General features: G+C 37.9%; 1 protein-coding gene across 2 annotated transcripts in view; it reads right to left on the bottom strand.

Moving 5' to 3' along the window:
* LOC126469695 (high mobility group protein HMG-I/HMG-Y-like) overlaps positions 1-8,283 on the bottom strand; it is a 36,805-nt gene extending 28,522 nt beyond the window's left edge. Inside the window, exons 1-2 of one of the 2 annotated variants that reach the window (XM_050096865.1) lie at positions 8,236-8,283; positions 7,464-7,569 (exon numbers count right to left, since the gene is read on the bottom strand). In XM_050096865.1, coding sequence (XP_049952822.1) covers positions 7,464-7,541 — 78 coding nt within the window. In that variant the 5' untranslated portion in view covers positions 7,542-7,569; positions 8,236-8,283. Of the gene's footprint in view, positions 1-7,463; positions 7,570-8,099 lie in introns of both variants that reach the window. The other variant, XM_050096864.1, reaches the window with a different exon arrangement.
* Between the last annotated feature and the right edge of the window lie 8,908 nt (positions 8,284-17,191).

Here is a 17,191-nt window from a genome sequence, read left to right as displayed (position 1 = left end):
TTCAACTTTCAAATAAAATTTAGATGACAATTTAGATAACAATTACTCTCAGCACACACTTCTAATTTGAAGTTTTCTATTGCTCCAGTACAGCAGCAGAAAACATAACTTAAAAGAAGATATCAGAATGGACATAACATGCCTCCCAGGACCACATACCGTATTTGGTCACATCCAAGCCGCACTTTTTTTTCCGGTTTTTGTAATCCAAAAAACCACCTGTGGCTTAGAATCGAGTGCAAAGTAAGTGGAAGTTCTGAAAAATGTTGGTAGGTGTCACCACAACTAACTTCTGCTGTCAAATATATGTCGCGCTACACAGGTATGCTTTGCAGGCACAAAGATGAATACTGGCGCCAAAACCTCTGCGTCAGTAAATAAATTAAAAGGTAGAAGGATGTAAACATTATGCCATGTATTCTTTCGTGTTTGCTGCTATTTCATTTAAATCCTGTCTGCCTAATAAACTATGAAACTAGAACAGCAAACGCGGAAGGATATACATATCATGTCATGTTTATATTCGTATTATTCTTATGCTGAATAGTGATACAGTCAGAAACTAACCACGGCAACTGACTAGATTTTTAAATCTAAGATGACCCTAATTTCTGGGCAGAATGTAATGTACTAAAGAGTCGTCTGCAAAGATTTTCAAACAGAAAAATTTTCACTAAACTCTCGTTCAGAACATCATCATACGCAGTCTATTATCTGGTTCTTGTTGATCATTATCAAAGAAAGCAGCAGTTTGGCTAACAACAAATAGCAGACTCTTGCCATTGTTTCGCTTATGAGACAATTCCTCTTTGTTGTTGTTGTTGTTGTTGTTGTTGGTGTTGTTGTTGTAAGCCACAGTAGCACGCACAAAAGCAAGCCTTGCCGCGAGCGGCGACAGCTCGTAAACACACATTATCAGAATGTGACAAACAATGCATGACACAGTACAATAATGCATTTTCAGCTTAGAGTGACAAACACCTATAACAAAGAGAATGGCACTTATCAGATCAAAGCAAAATAAGAAATCGATTCAAACCAGACAAAGCATGCGAAAGAGGAAGGGTACCCATATAAATATGGACGGAGCTCCTGACACACAGCACTGGCTACCTGTTAAAGCTTAACTGTTAAGCTTGCGACTCAAACCAAACTACTGTAGCTGTATCTTCATCCATTCAACCACAATTGTGTTTCACGTTACAATGGACCAACTGTTTTTCGATTTGGAGGGCCTGTCTGAAACTTTTCTCTCACCTTGAATTTCGAACCTCAAATTTCAGGAGCGGCTTAAATTCGGGAATTTTTTTCCCCCTTGATTTCGAGTCATTTTTCGGGTGCAGCTTAGATTTGAGTAAATACGGTAATATGTTGCTGGGTACTGATGGCATCATGGAGTGGTCTGTAGCAGAGTTAGGAAAGACCACACACAACTGGCAGATTGGCAAATCAACATCGTGAGAGAAATCCAGGACCTACACCATATTCAAAGTGGTAGGTTTTTAATGCCAGTGTAGTGCGTGCATGGCGTCTGTTTATTGATGAATCAATACTGAAAGACATAAAACACTGTACGGAAATGGAGGCAAAAGTGTTCTAGGAAATGAATTCTGGAGTGTAGGTTTGGAGAAACTGGAGGGTTTTATTGCTTTATTGTACACTTGTGGTGTTCTTGGAGTCAATAGTACTGAATCTTCTAATAATTTCCAGGTATGCAGCCGGATCCCGTCGACATTCTGCCACGATATTTCGGCCCAGAGACGTCCGGCCATCATCAGGTGAGTACACAACTACTGAAGAGCCCAGGTGCAGTCGCGGTATTTATGCTGAATCTCGCGCATGCGAAATGTACTGGCATCCTACAGCGCATGCGTCAGGTGTTGACATGCGCAGCATAGCCGAGTTGTACGTGCTGCCCTCGGTGGTGAAAATAAAGGTTCATCTAGTCATTGAGTATCGAATGACACTGTCGATTCCGCTGTGATTGTATAATTTTAATAACAGGATTCCAATTTTTATCCAGCTGAAAGCCGTTGTCAATTTATAAGATTATTGGCAAGATGTATTTCCACTGATTCCTTGATTACAGAATCCCAAAAACCGGAAACCGGGGCTAAAATTTTTGTTCCATTGTATTCCATTGAATGTCCCAATGAAATACAGTGCTCCGCTACTGCCGATTTTGACAGCTGCCGCAGACGGGTGTATCTTTCTTGTGTACTCACCTGATGATGGCCGGACGTCTCTGGGCCGAAATATCGTGGCAGAATGTCGACTGGATCCGGCTGCATACCCGGAAATTATTAGAAGAAGAAATACGCCGGGAAAATTTCAGAAGTCACATCAATAGTACTGAACTTTATGAACTGTGGTCAAAAAAGTGGGGCCCACCTACCTTCAGTGATACTATGGGGAAAAATTGCTTTTGAGAAATTCTAAGATTTTTGTACTTCAATGTTATAAAAACACAGGACCAGAACGTCTGAAAGCAAATTCACTTTAGTATCAATAGTTTGGAACAAATTCATTGAAAATTGCCATCTGACCTATTCCAAGTGAAAACCTGACAGCTGACAAACAGCTTTTCCCAAGCACAACAAGGCAAAATGCCTAACAAACCAGATAAATTTGTATACAATTTTAGCATCTTGTCTATGTTGACAAAGTTTCTGTGCAATGGGTTCCCTTATTTAGGAAAAGACAACCACAGATCACATGGCCACACTCTTCTTTCATTTGTAGTAATGAAGTTGATTGAGCCGTTTCAAAAGAACAGGGGAAACGTGACTATGGGCAATTTTTCATTTTAGAACAGCAAAACTGGATGAGAAGTTTAGAACTAATGGTACTAGCATTGTTGGAACAATTAGACAATCAAGAAGAGAAAGCCCGCATGCTGTGAAGGCAATGAAGACTAATGTTTACAACTCAGATCTCTTCAAACATTCCAGTGGCATTCTTACTGTATACCAAGGCAAATGAAACAAGAATGTGCTTCTGCTTAGCACTTTGCATTCAGAATTTGAACTTCAGACTGGTCTAAAAAAAAAACTCTTCCAGAAACAATATATTTCTACAACCATACAAAATATGGTGGTGATGTGGTGAATCAAATAGCAAGAAAATACACCGTTTGAGCTGGTACTCCTAGAGGGTCAGTTCATGTATTTTATAATATTCTTGACCCAGCTGCTATCAATTAATGGATCATTTTCAAGAAAGTAACAGGAATGAGGATCACTCATCGAAATTATATCCTGAAGCTAGCAGAGGAGCTTCGTATGGGGTACATGGACTCAAAGTAACTTGGTGGAAACAGAAGCTGAATCTGTAAACACTATGGAAGGAAATAAAATGATGAGACAATGTCAAATGAAGTTTAGAAATAAGACAAGTTATATCTGCAAAAACTGCAAACAGCAACTGTGTGGCTCTTGTTCACAGGCCATAACTAATGACATGGTATGTAGTTCCTGCTAGTAATAAAGATATAAAATTCACATCAGTGAGCGCAAATAAAATGAATAAAAAAAAAATCAGAATTTTACAGATATGATATGGTATGTGGTTTGGCAAACAGATTTCATGACTACATAAAATAATTACTGTAATTAATTTCACAATAATTACTACACAATAAATATGTTGGCTTCTTTACTAAAATAATTTGAAATAAAAATCTGTTTATTAATTAGACAAAACATTTCTAAAAACTCCTTGTTTATGATAAATGGAAAAAATAGTAAATTTGAGAAAATTTGTATAATTCATCTTATTTTAGTTTTATAAACACACATTTGAAACAATAATGAGAACAAAAATAATAATTTTCATATAGCAGTCAAAATGACCACATTGGTGGTCCTAGGTATATAACATGTTCCGTCAGTTCTACTATTAATAAGTTGTGCCTCAAACTACTCTCAGATTATTTACAGAATAATGGCACACTGGCTGAAGCTGACGTCAGGAGAAATCAATTTGTGTTCCAAATACTGAGACAATACTGACCCTACAACTTTTTTTACAAAATGAGTTAAAGAAAAGCAAATTATGTTTACACCCTCAATAAATTTAGATAATGCTTTTCATAATGTTGACTAGAATACACATTAAAATCCTGAAGGTAGAGAGCAAATGGTTATTCACAACTTGTTTACTCAGTATGAACACTGAGCAAACTGAAGGAACCACCGTGAAATCAGAGAACAAATGAAAAAAAAAAACTTTGGTGTTTTCTGCTAACATTGTAACTTTTCTGTTCCTAAAAGTTGAATGGAATGGATAGTGACTTGGAAGGAGAGTATAAGATGAATATCAACGAAAGTAAAACACGGGCAATGTAATGTAGTTTAAATCATTTGACGCAAACAGAATTAGACTAGGAAATTGAACACTACAAGCAGATGATTTGGCTATATGGTCAGCAAAATACTGATTAAGTACAACAAGCTATAGAATACAGGTTGGAAATAGTAAGAATAGCACTGCCCAGCAAGGGATATTTGTTAACTTCTAAAATAACGATTAAGAAGTATTCTCTGAAAATATTTCTCACATGGAGCCTTGTACAGAAGTGAAACATGGGCAACAACAGTTACGACATGAAGAGATTAAAAACTTTTGAAATGTGGTGCTATAGAACACAGAGGCATCAATGAATGATCAATTTTGTGACTGAGCAAAGAGGGCTGGCGCAGGGCAGGGGGTGGGGTCTAAAAGTTGTGGATTCAGATCAAAGGTTGACTACAGTTAGCAGGTTCAAATTCATGTAGGTTGCAGCAGGAACTGTGCAGAGATGAGCAGGCTTGCATAAGACATAATAGCATGGAGAGCCACATTCAAATGAGTGTTCAGGCTGATAACTTTATTTGCCCAGATACAGCTCTTCACACCAGTCTATCCTGTGCAGGCCCCTTCATCTCTGCATAACATTGAAGCCTACATTCATCTGAATCTGCTTACTGTACTCACACCTTTGTTCCAATTCCACAATTATGCCTCTTTACACCACATTCCATTGCCAAACTGACAATTCTTTGACGACTCAGGATGTGTCTTATCATCCAGTCAATCACTTCTTTTAGGCAACTCTTGCCATATATCTCTTTCCCCAGTTCAATTCAGTACCACCTCATTTGTTATTTGAGCTACCAATCAAATCTTCTGCATTCCTCTATACCAAAATTCTATATTTTTCTTCATGTTTGAACTACTAATCACTTCACTTGCATACAAGGCTACATCCCTAAAATGAAGCAAAATACATTTCACAATTTTCTGTATCTAATGAGTAACATATGGGACATGAAATTTTGAAAATGTGTGGAACTAAATTTAACAATCGCAAAATTAACTGTAACAGTGTTGACAAAATATTCACATAAAAAACAGCATTCTAATGTTGATTTCTTTGAATTTGCAAAAAAATTGAGAGATTAGTACTTCATCCTGAATCAGATTTAAGTAGCAACATCACAAACAGATGTGAAACTCTACGAAACATGTCTGAATGAATACGTCAATCAGTCTACAGTTTTATTATGTCTAACATCGTAACTTTACTGAAAAACATGTATGATATGATAACATATGCAGTTTTTGAACCTATGGGCACACACATTATTCTGCACCTGAAGAGGGGTATTATGTAGCAAAACCCAAAATTATGGCACAGTACAACAAACCTATATGGCACAGCTATCACAGGCATGCCAACAGAACTACATTGGACCAACGTAAGGTTACTAATGTGGTATATGTCAATGGACGGCTACTGCACGGACATCATATGGTTCAACATGAGAAAATACAAAGATATCACTGTTGCCCCTCCCTCCTTCAAGCTTGTATTGCTACTGGTCTACTACTAGCACAGAAATCAAGCTCCCAAAAGATGCAGAATAAAGCTTAATCACAAGAACTCTACCTAGGACTGTGGGCAGTGTTACATTTATGGGCATTTTGATCACTTTGGAGATACAGTAGAGAAGAAATGTCAATGAAATGAGTATATTAAGTCAAGTCAATTCAAGCCTTACCGTAAATACGAGTTTCCACACTTTTCATGGAAAAGCATATTTAACCAGGTCATACAAAAGGAGACACCTCAACATAAAATCTTTCGAATGTTTATCAATGCTTAGGGTACAGTTAGCTACATATTTAAAAGAAAATTGTCACAGTCCAAGTTCTTAATTAGCAATGCAGAAAGATTATGAGCTCTAAAATGTGGTGTGTAAATTACTCTTGTTTAAAGAAGCCAATGTCTCTTCCTATTACATTACATGTAATCACTGCTGCTCAAGACATTTGTGAATAAAACCTACCAAAATGCAGCTAATTTCACACTTTTTTATCAACATGAAAGAAATTTAGATTTTGCACTTTTTTCTCAAACCCTCAAAAACTGAGAAAGAATGGAGTATTAACTAGGTAAATACCACCAGTTTCCAGACATACATTGCTATACATTTTTTTTAACTTGGTCCAACTGCGTGCACAACAACCATCATATTGCTACAATATACTATCTTCCAGCCTTAAAAGTTCATGCAAAACAAAAGTATTTCCAGTAAATGTTTACAAGTGTAGAGAATACAGGAAAACTACATGGTACCAGATTGAGCAACTGCTTCAATGAGTAACAAATATCAGAAAACTATAGCAAATTAATTAAAAAATTACAACTACAAAAATCAAGAGACATATCACTGGGTGTAAAACTTATCTCCAGACAACCACAGGACTTTTCATCCATAAAATTTAACTATGTTAATCAGTGATAAGTTTCAAATTTACTTAATGGTAAACAATGCATGAAAACTTATGTTTTGGAATGTTTTTAAAACCTCATAAGCCTACTGGGAACTGGTCTTCTAATAAATCTTCCGTTCCCAGTTTTCACAAAAGAAAAAAGAAACTTTGTTTCCATTCAACCAGTTCACCACCACACTTAAAACACCTTATGACAAATTTTATATCCAGTTTTGCCAAAATATTCTATGAAAGAGATGAAATTTTTCTTTTTAACGTATTACAAATTTCTGCAAATTTATTAATGAAAATGTAAGACAAAGATTAAACTGCCAATTTGCCGACAACATGTACTGCAAAAGAAGAAAAAAATTAGGGTAAGCAAATGAAGATATAAAATTACTGGATACAAAAGCATCGCAATTACATTACAGAAGACATGGACCCCTCTAATATTTCCATGTGACTCCCGAAGAAATCTTAGCACACGTTTTACCTCTGCAAATACAATTATGCAGCATCATGTGAGACAACCTGAGCTTTTGTTTTTGAGCACCAATATGCTACAGAAATTTGTGTATTAAATATAAATTTATTTTTAATTAGACATTTAAATTCGATGGGGGGGGGGGGGCGATACTGCATTCATAGCAAATATTTTGTCAACTGGTCAGGCATCACTGCGTGTAACAGATTACTGACGCTACCTTCACTTCTCCTCCTTTCGCTGGCCGCCCTCTCTTCCTTTTAGTATCTTCAGCGGCTGAAGAATCGTTATCAGACATCTTGACTTTTCTCGTGGCTATTTTGACCCTGTAATAAATAAAAGCCTTACTGAAAGACTAATTTACGTACCGTCTATCATTAGCGGACAAAATTCATATAGCGCCATTATGGCGCGAAATCTCTCCCTCTCTCAAAAAGAACCACAAAAACATAAACTGCCAATCACATTCATGATACACAGCGATGAACTTTTATCCGCACACCCATTAATACATAAATTCTATGACTGTTCGTTACGTAAATACAAACAGCACTTCAGATTCCGTGCCCGCCATTTTCAAATCAAATATTTCTACAAAGAATATTGAAGCAATAATGCCCCTATTTATAGCAGATACTAAATCCACCGATAAAGGGCGAACATATAAAACACCAAAATTATATACCTCATATCTATCACTAATTAAGTGCAAGAAAAACCTTAAAATAATTCTAGTTTCACTTGAAATTTAACTACTTCGTCAAATAATCAGGCTACACCAGTCTTCGATCCACCGGACGCCATGGTTCTACTACAAAGCTTCCACAAACGCCAATAAAGTTTTAATTCATCCTACCTCATTTATGATCCCAACAATTCCAATAAAATTTTCAGTAAAATGTATAAATTTATTCCGTTGAGTTAAAGCGCCTCAGTTCTGTATCGAACGCACACAATAACGTGAAACCCCCGGCAAAATACCTACTGCTCACCTCGCACCGGCGCGATGACGGCTTGGCAAGAAGTTAGTTCCAAAGCGTTCACACAGATAGCGCACGCTTCCCGCCGAAAATTCTGTTCGTTATCAATGGTTAAAATGAGAGAATACAACAGCGGAAAAAATATATAAACAGAGGCATCCTGTATTTTCTTTATTAAATATGGAATTTTGTCAATGTCACTTCGCTCAGAGATGAAAATGTATTTATTGAACAAAACGAAATTCAACGTACAAACAACGTTACTGCCAAACAAAAAATTGTTACATCGGGAAAAAAGCAAATAAGACTAAAATTGTATTATTACGTATCCGAAATAAATTAAATTTTAAGTTTAGTTAGTTATCATTGAAGTTTACAGCTTTCAAAAAAACCTATGTATTTAATTTCAATTATAAATAAATACGACGCCATGAGTAGTTGGGTGCCAGAATGGAAGTTTGTAACCATTTTCGTGGCAAAAAGAAAGACTCCAACATGAAGCGACAAGAAAACCAATATATTACGTTATAACAGAATATTTCTTCCTCTCATTAAAAGTAAAATTATAAATCGATTGCTCAAAGCTGTGAAGAAATTTTTTCAGCTAAAGTAAATGCACGATCCCAGTACCTGCTAACAACTATATAGGCGTACAAACATTGTATTGATTTAACCATCTGCTGCCTCAGGAGACAAAATTTTGTAGACATACTGGCGATACAGAGAGTTACGTCTTCTAATCGCTTTCAGCCTCGTAGTGTGAAACAATTTTTCTATGTTGAAAGAATAAAGCGTTCTGACTTGAAGCAGAAAAATATAAACAGCCAGACTGAATTTGATCACTTTAATTTATTTTTGTTGGAAACAACACAGTTTATGCAGATGAGTTTAAAGATATAGTGATTTAAGGTCCTTGTATTGGAAATAAAATAATTTATACGACTGAAACTCCAAAATACAAATCCAGAGCTAAATACGGATACTTATTATTGTGGGGGCAGACATGCAATAGATCCTTCAGTTTGAGAAGGGACACAGACATGAAATTCTATATTTCACGTGTCATTTACGTGGATCTGCAAGGGCTAAAATTTTATTAGAAATCTTAATGGGAAAATAACACAACGCTGTTTTGTCGAAAATTTACATTTTCAGAACCGCGGCTGAGACATAAGGTTTATAACTGGACCAGCAACTAATCACACTTGTGCTTATTCAATTATAAACATGATAAACACAACGCGTATCGCATTTTGCAGTATTGAGACACGCTGTATGACTACCGGTAATCTGAAAACTTTAATGAATTCGTGGTTAGAGATTTGAGAACTGGATGAAGGTAATGGTGTTCGCTTCCTGACGGTATATGAACAGTCATTTATGAACAACATGAGGACGTTGATGGTATCTGCAAACCATTGATATAATTATACGTATTACTACCGGCTGAAATATGCTTAAAAATCGCAACAGTTTACCTCATGATCGTAAGCCTTTTATCACATTAGTCCCAGTCCTGGTCTCCAGACGGAGATTTCTTAGTGAAGATGCAAAGAAAAATAATAATTAAAAGCTAAAATTCGAATCGGCGTTATATTTAGTTTTGATTATAATACATTTACCCCAGAGGGGTATAGATTGGATTAGATTATATTAGATTCAGTTTTCGTTCCATAGACCCAAAAATGATTTGCTCCTCATGAATGTGGAACAAGTCAGTAAGTATAACGTAAAAAAAATAGCATTGAATATCAACTCGCTGCTGCAGCTGGTAATACCACCAATTAAATTGTAAAAGTCTGCCGAGAAAGTTGTAGTTATCGTGTACCGCTATAGAAAATTAAATTACTTTCATAAGAAATGAGTCGATCACAAAAATACATTTAAATACGAAAAAAAAAGATTATGAGTAATAAATAACACGTGCATGTGAAGAATGTAGGTAACATGTAGTGTGCAAGAGATAAAGGAACTTATGAGTCATTCATTTAAAAAACAATGCCATTAATCTTCAAAAACTCACTCCCAAACTCCGTAAACATCAAAGTTTTTCCTCTCTGTGGTGTATTGGCCATAATTACGGCCAGGCTATTGATTTTTTTTTTAATGCAGAATGAGATATTAAGTATAGAAATGGCTTACCAAGCAAGCTGACTAGATAAACAAGAATTGATTTCATCAAGTTGGCTTTGTTTCTGTCTTCAACACAACTTTCTCTGTCTACCTGAGTTCTAGTATGCAGCCATTTTTGATACGCCTTCTTTTTCCTTTTACAGGCTGCCTTGAGTGTGTCATTCCACCAAGCTGTTTGCTTCATCCTACCTTTACACACTACTGTTCCAAGACATTCTTTAGCCACTTCTAGTACTGTGTCCCTATACCTTGTCCATTCCTTTTCCAATGACTGTAATTGACTACATTCAACTAACTGGTACCTTTCTGAGATCACTGTTATGTACTTGTGCCTGATTTCCTTATCCTGAAGTTTCTCCACTCTTATCCTCCTACATATGGACCTGACCTCCTGCACTTTTGGCCTCACAATACCAATTTCACTGCAGATTAAATAGTGATCACTGTCATCAAAGAATCCCCTGAAAACACGTATGTCCCGCACAGCCTTCCTGAATTCCTGATCTGTTATTATATAGTCAATGACAGATCTGGTTCCCCTGCCTTCCCAAGTATACCGGTGAATGTTCTTATGTTTAAAAAAGGAGTTTGTGATTACTAAGCCCATACTGGCACAGAAATTCAAGAGTTGTTTCCCATTCCTGTTGGCCTCCATACCCTCTCCAAAATTTAACCATAACCTTTTCATACCCTTCTGTTTGATTTCCAATCCTGGCATTAAAATCCCCCATGAGCAGAACACTGTCCTTGTCCTTTACTCTAACAACTACATCACTGAGTGCGTCATAAAAACTATCCATCTTATCTTGATCTGTCCCTTCACAATGCGAATATACTGACACAATTCTAATTTTCTTGCTAGACACTGTCAAATCTATCCACAACAGTCGTTTGTTTACAGGCCTTATTGCAACTATGCTAGGTTCCATTTCTTTCCTGATGTAAGGCCCTACACCCCATTGTGCTATTCCTGCTTTGACTCCTGACAAGTAGACCTTGTATTCTCCCACTTCCTCTTCTTTCTCACCCCTTACCCGAATGTCACTAACCACTAAAACGTCCAACCCCATCTTACTTGCAGCCTCTGGCAACTCTACCTTCTTCCCAGAGTAGCCCCCATTGATATTAATAGCTCCCCATCTCGTTACCATCCGTTTGCCAAGTCGTATCTTAGGAGTCCCTGGTTTGTCAATTAGAGGTGGGACTCTGTCACCTCCAAAGGTCCAAGGCATTTTGCTCTAATTGTTGCCAGCATCATATTTAAAGTACCAGGGAAGCAGGTTGCTAGCCTTACTTGCCCAGGGTCCCATTGAGTTTTACCCCTAATGGTTGAGGGACTAACCGGTGGATTTGGTAGTCTTTGCCGTCTGAGCACAAAGGTGACCATGTCTCAGAATATGTCCGAGATGCTCACCTTATTCCAAAGTAACTGGTATCCCGACTGTAAGGACCACTTACTTGGCCACTCATACATTGCCCGTGGTTCATGCACTAGGACACGACAACAGGAACCCACACCGTGAACCAGTCTTTTATGCACATAAAAAAATAGCCGTAGTAATTACTGTGGAAATAGCTTTGTCCATGACAGTGGAACAAGATCTAGACAGGATGTACATTTATCAATGAAGAATAAACGTAAAACTCAAAACAACTTTTTATGTGAAGGAATAAAATTTTGCAACAATTTGCCCAAGGAAATTTAAGGGATTAGTAAAACTAACTCATTAAAAAAAACTGTTAAAAAGTAACTGTTCAGCAATAAATTCCATACAGTGAAGGATTACTTATATAATACAAAGTAGGGGGTCGGGTAAAAAATGTAAAGCAAATAAATAATAGCAACAATAATAAAACATGTTATTTCACACAACACATTCTCACTATGTTTCTTCCTTCTTTTTATCTTTTCTGGATAAACTTGCTGCCAAAGCTATGCAATGTATAATACTAGCACATTGTTTTCTTTTTTAGCACATCATCTCATATCACTCATAATAAAGGGATTCTGACCCAGATTTTTAGTCTAACAAATGGGAAATTGTGGCACACAAAATGGAAACCAAACATCATTGCTATGGCCCTGATGTCAGCTGATAATGTGTGCAGTGTTACAGTATGAAACAATGTGTGCATAGTATGTGCAGTGACTGAGAGTGAGAAATAAATGGACACTGTAGCACTAGCCTTTTACATTATTAAATAACGACTCTGCAAAACAATATTGTATACTTTAATCCAGTCAATGAAGGAAAATTAGGGGAAAAATTCATATAGTCACAAACTTTTGTACATTGGTAGGGGGAGTGTCATGAACAACATACTAAACACCTCTGTCTGTGGGGTGTGAGTGTTGGGGTGGAGAGGGCATTTAAAAGTTGCTTTTTTATGTCTCTCTTGAATAACTCGAAAACCACAGCTTCTTGTGAAAATGTTTCCCAGTACAAAATTAAACTGCATTAAATTTCCTAAAAAACAGGTCCTATTCATTTTTCTCTAGAACTAATAGTTTATCCCTTGCAGGGGATCTAAGAATTACAAATAATTAAAAAAAGTGTTTTAAAGATATAAAATTAATGTTTAATGCCCACTAAACTTTGAAATAACAAAAAATTTACATTAGTTATTATAAAATAACATATTATCTTTAATGGATACCTTTCAAAAATAAATAATTGTGTCATTATTATTATCATCATCATCGTCATCATCATCATCATTATCATCATCTTTGCAGATCGAGTAATGGTGCACCATTCATACGCATATCATGGCATGTGCTGAAAACAATGTGGCCCCCATACTTTTCTCTCAGTCTGTCCTGGACTGTCTTTATATGAGGTAATGCTACCGAAACTTGCTCTGACAACTCATCTAGGTGAACTGGCACTCATCATTCCCCTCTGTGAAATTGAATATTTCCTCTATTGATGCATTAATTCCTTCATCCTCTCCTCAGAACACCCACTACTTCTAGATTTTGGTGCTCAGCCTATAAAGAACTTTTTATAGTAGTCGTCATAATATACTGCATCTGTAGCATGTAGCTCCAGCAGAGCAGATTTGTTTTCAGATGGTGCCTCCTCATTCATCCTTCCTCTCCTCTGCATGAAATGTAATTGCATTATTTTAACTGAAGGATCAAACACTGTAAACCTATTGCCACTGTTTCTGGGTTTTTTTCCTCTGTTTATCAAAAGCTCCATGATCAATAGCTTCTGCACAAAACAGGCAGCTAGTTTTAAAATCAAATTCCACTTCAGCTGATTGTAAATGCTTGACTCTACCTGATGTTGAATGCTGTTCCTCTGAAACAGCCTCTCTTAGAAATCTTTTAATTGATTTATCTCTGGTGCACTCTTTTCTGTAAGATGCATGAGCAACACCATGTTTTTTGTTTCTGAAACTATCAGATTTTCCGTCTTTCCTCAGATAACTGGCATTTACCAATCCACATATTCCTTTCTCATCACCATTGCATACGTCACTGACAACATCACTCACACAGATTAAACACATCTCAGCCATTGATAATAGGAACACATTTTACATAAAAATCTCTTAATTATGAGAAATAAATACTCACTTAATACACTGAAAGTCACTCCACTGTTTAAACACAAGCACACATAAGCAAAATGGACAGGAAATGCTGGGCAGGGTGCAGTTTATTATTCTGTGTGTAAATTGCAGTTCTCTTGGTGGGGAAACTAACCTTTCCCAGAAGAAAGCTACAAAAGTCATACAGGATGACTAACAGTAAATTTCCCTATAAGCAATGTGAGGTGGTATGAGGAGATTTATGTAGATTCTATTTGAAAGTGTAATTTTATTAGTAACGCATAGCCATATTCCATTTAGCGTTAATGCATTTCGTGGAAAATAAATACTTCCAGGCTGTCAGCACACAACACATTTTCTGGAAAATAAATACTCTCCAGGAGTGTCCACACACTGCATCACTAGTGATTTACAAGGTGTGCTGTGGAAGTGTCGATATGATGGTGAAACAGTGTGTTGTTTGTTTCCTGCAATGTAGTGGTCTGCAAACTCATTTGCTCACTCTTCATTTTGCAGACACACAAATGGGGGAAATAAGTTATCTAATTCTGATGACCTGCCTTCCTTCATACTTCTACCATCCACCCCACCCTCCCTTCTAGAACCACCAGTCAAATCCCAAGAACACAATTTATCTCTCAATATGACTCTACTGTACTTAGACATGATACAGTCATTTATATTTGGTCTTCCCTCTTCATTTACCAATAAACATTATTTTTATACCATTAAAACACTATTCTTGATAATTTGTGATTTTTCCATCCCCTGCAATGCAGAAACTGTTAGTTCTAGAGAAAAAATGAATAGGACTTTTTTTGTAAAAAATTGGTGTAGTTTAATTTTACACTGGGAAACATTTTTGCTAGAAGCCACAGTTTTTTAGTTATTCAAGAAATACATAAAAAATAACCTTTAAACGCCCCTCCCCCCTCCCCAATGCTCACATCATGCAGGTGAGGATTTTTAGTATGTTCATCAGGGTATTCCCCTCCCCCCCCCCCCCCCCCCCTCCTCCATCCTTCCACTGTACAAAAATTTGTGACTACTTAAATTTTCTCCCCTATTCGCCCTTTTTTGGTCTTTGTTGACTGGGCTAACTAGGGATAAACTGAATGAGGTATACTGTTTTAAATAGACTGACCTCATATTTGGGAAGGTGGAAGTTCCAATCTTCATCCAGACATCCCGATTTGTTTTCAATGGTTTCTCAAAATAACTTCAGGAAAATGCCAAGAACCATCAGCTATAACAGACTACCTGTCTCACCCTTGTTAAACTGTACACATAAGTATTTAACTTTCAGTATGTATAAATTGTGTGTGTGTGTTTTTTTTTTTTGTTATTGTAAAAGTAATCTATGGATAAATACTAGTACTGCTACTAATATTACTGCTGCTGCAATAATTCTGGCATAGAATACTGCAGCACAACATTCTATTTTCAGTGGAGGATGGTACTGAAACATGCTGTAACACCAAGCAGCATTTCCACACCTGAGAATGTGCCGGGCACCGAGCTCCTGTCATAAGAGCACCAGTTGGAGCAAGTATATATGCTACCCACTAAGTGAATAGCAGCATTGCATTGGTGTTGTGCATCTGACTAGTACAGTCTTTGCACCTGTTATCAGTCAAATGTGCGGCCTGGCAGCTATAGCCTCAGTGAGCGGTGTCATAGACTAGGAAAGCCACTGGTCTGTGAGCTGTCAGCTAGCAGTAATGGTTCCGAGCTTCAAACTGGGTCCACTGAGGTGGGTGCTGTTCGCTTGACACACTAGACAGTCTCCAAGGGTCCTGGGCATGACTCAGGGCACCTGCATGTTTGAGGCAGCTACCCTGGTCTACACGCAGTGTACACCAGTCCATAGCAATGAACTTATTGTACCCAGCTTAGGTCAGGAAAACTGCCATCATCAGTGGCCGCTGTTATGCTGCCACAGCATTTTGCTGCTCTAGTGTACACACTTACTGCCCAGTAGCTTCTGTCAGCCTCTAGGCCATGGTAACGTATGGAAGCACTGACTAGTAAAGAATATTGTGGAGTAAGCATTCTAGATTATGCACTTTCTGCAGTATAGGATATTTCATCCCAAAGCTCCCCACAGACAGCACTTTGGAGGCAAAAGCAGCCATCCTGAAAAATAGTGTCAGACAACTGTACACTGGTGTCAGCATAGCAGTCATATCACAACTTGACTGCCACATTTAGTGTGAGAAGAGCCAGTACCAACAAGTGACACTACGGAATGACAATCTGCAGCATCAGTTCAGCCTGGTGAGTGAAAATGAATTGTTTTGCAGGAAATAGGGTTCAGTGCACAGTGCCTAATCACCAGAGTAGGAAGCCTAGACATTACGCTAGGGAATATAGGGAATGCCTACGATTAGCACTAAGATGTAGGAATTAGGTGTGTCCAGTGGCAGCATGTACCTTATCAGTCAGCAAAGAGGCATGTGCACCAGCTACCAACATAATTCTGCAGATGAGTGCTGCAATAATGCTGGTATAGCATTCTGCAGTGCAATATTCTACAGACAGCTGTGGATGGGATGGGTAAGTGCTGAGGCGCCGAGCAGCATTTTCACAGCTGACTACGTGATGAGAACACAGCTCATCATAACACCCCCAGGAGGAGCAAGTACATCTGCCCTTGCTCAGCCATCAGCAACATTCCATCAGTGCTGTGCAGACACTGGTCGAATGTGTGGCCTTGCAGCTACAGCCCTATTGATCAGTGTCAGTAACCAGATGGTGTCATTGCTCTGTGAGCCTTCCTCTAGCCATGACGGTTCTGGGCTCCAAACTGGGTCTGGTGAAGCTGGGTCACATGGTGGATGCCATCAGCTGACACTCCAGCTGGTCTCTGAGGATCCAGGTTCGAAATGGGACATCTGAACATTTGAGTCAATCACCTCTGCTGCATGCAGTGTGCCACAGTCCAGCCATACACTTGCTGTACAGCAGAGCTGACACTGCCTTGTGACAGCAAGACCACCGTCATAGCTAGTCACTTCCCCACTGCCAGCTAGCCTTGGTGGCATCTGGATTACAGTCACCAGTATCCTGTACGAAAGCATCAATTAAAAGAGAATGTCATTGTTGAGTAAGTATTTTTGATTGTGTGTTCACTGCAGTACTGGAGATCTCATCCCATAGTTTCTTGCACATGCCACTTTGGAGGCAGAAGTGACCATTCTCGAACATTGGTGTCAAACAGCTTTACACTGATGTCAAAGAAGTGGTTATAGCATAACATGACAACAATGAGTAT

Source organism: Schistocerca serialis, chromosome 3 (assembly GCF_023864345.2).
Source record: "Schistocerca serialis cubense isolate TAMUIC-IGC-003099 chromosome 3, iqSchSeri2.2, whole genome shotgun sequence".
Taxonomy (NCBI): domain Eukaryota; kingdom Metazoa; phylum Arthropoda; class Insecta; order Orthoptera; family Acrididae; genus Schistocerca; species Schistocerca serialis.
The sequence above is the reverse complement of the archived record's forward strand: the minus strand, read 5'-3'. Positions and strand labels throughout refer to the sequence as shown.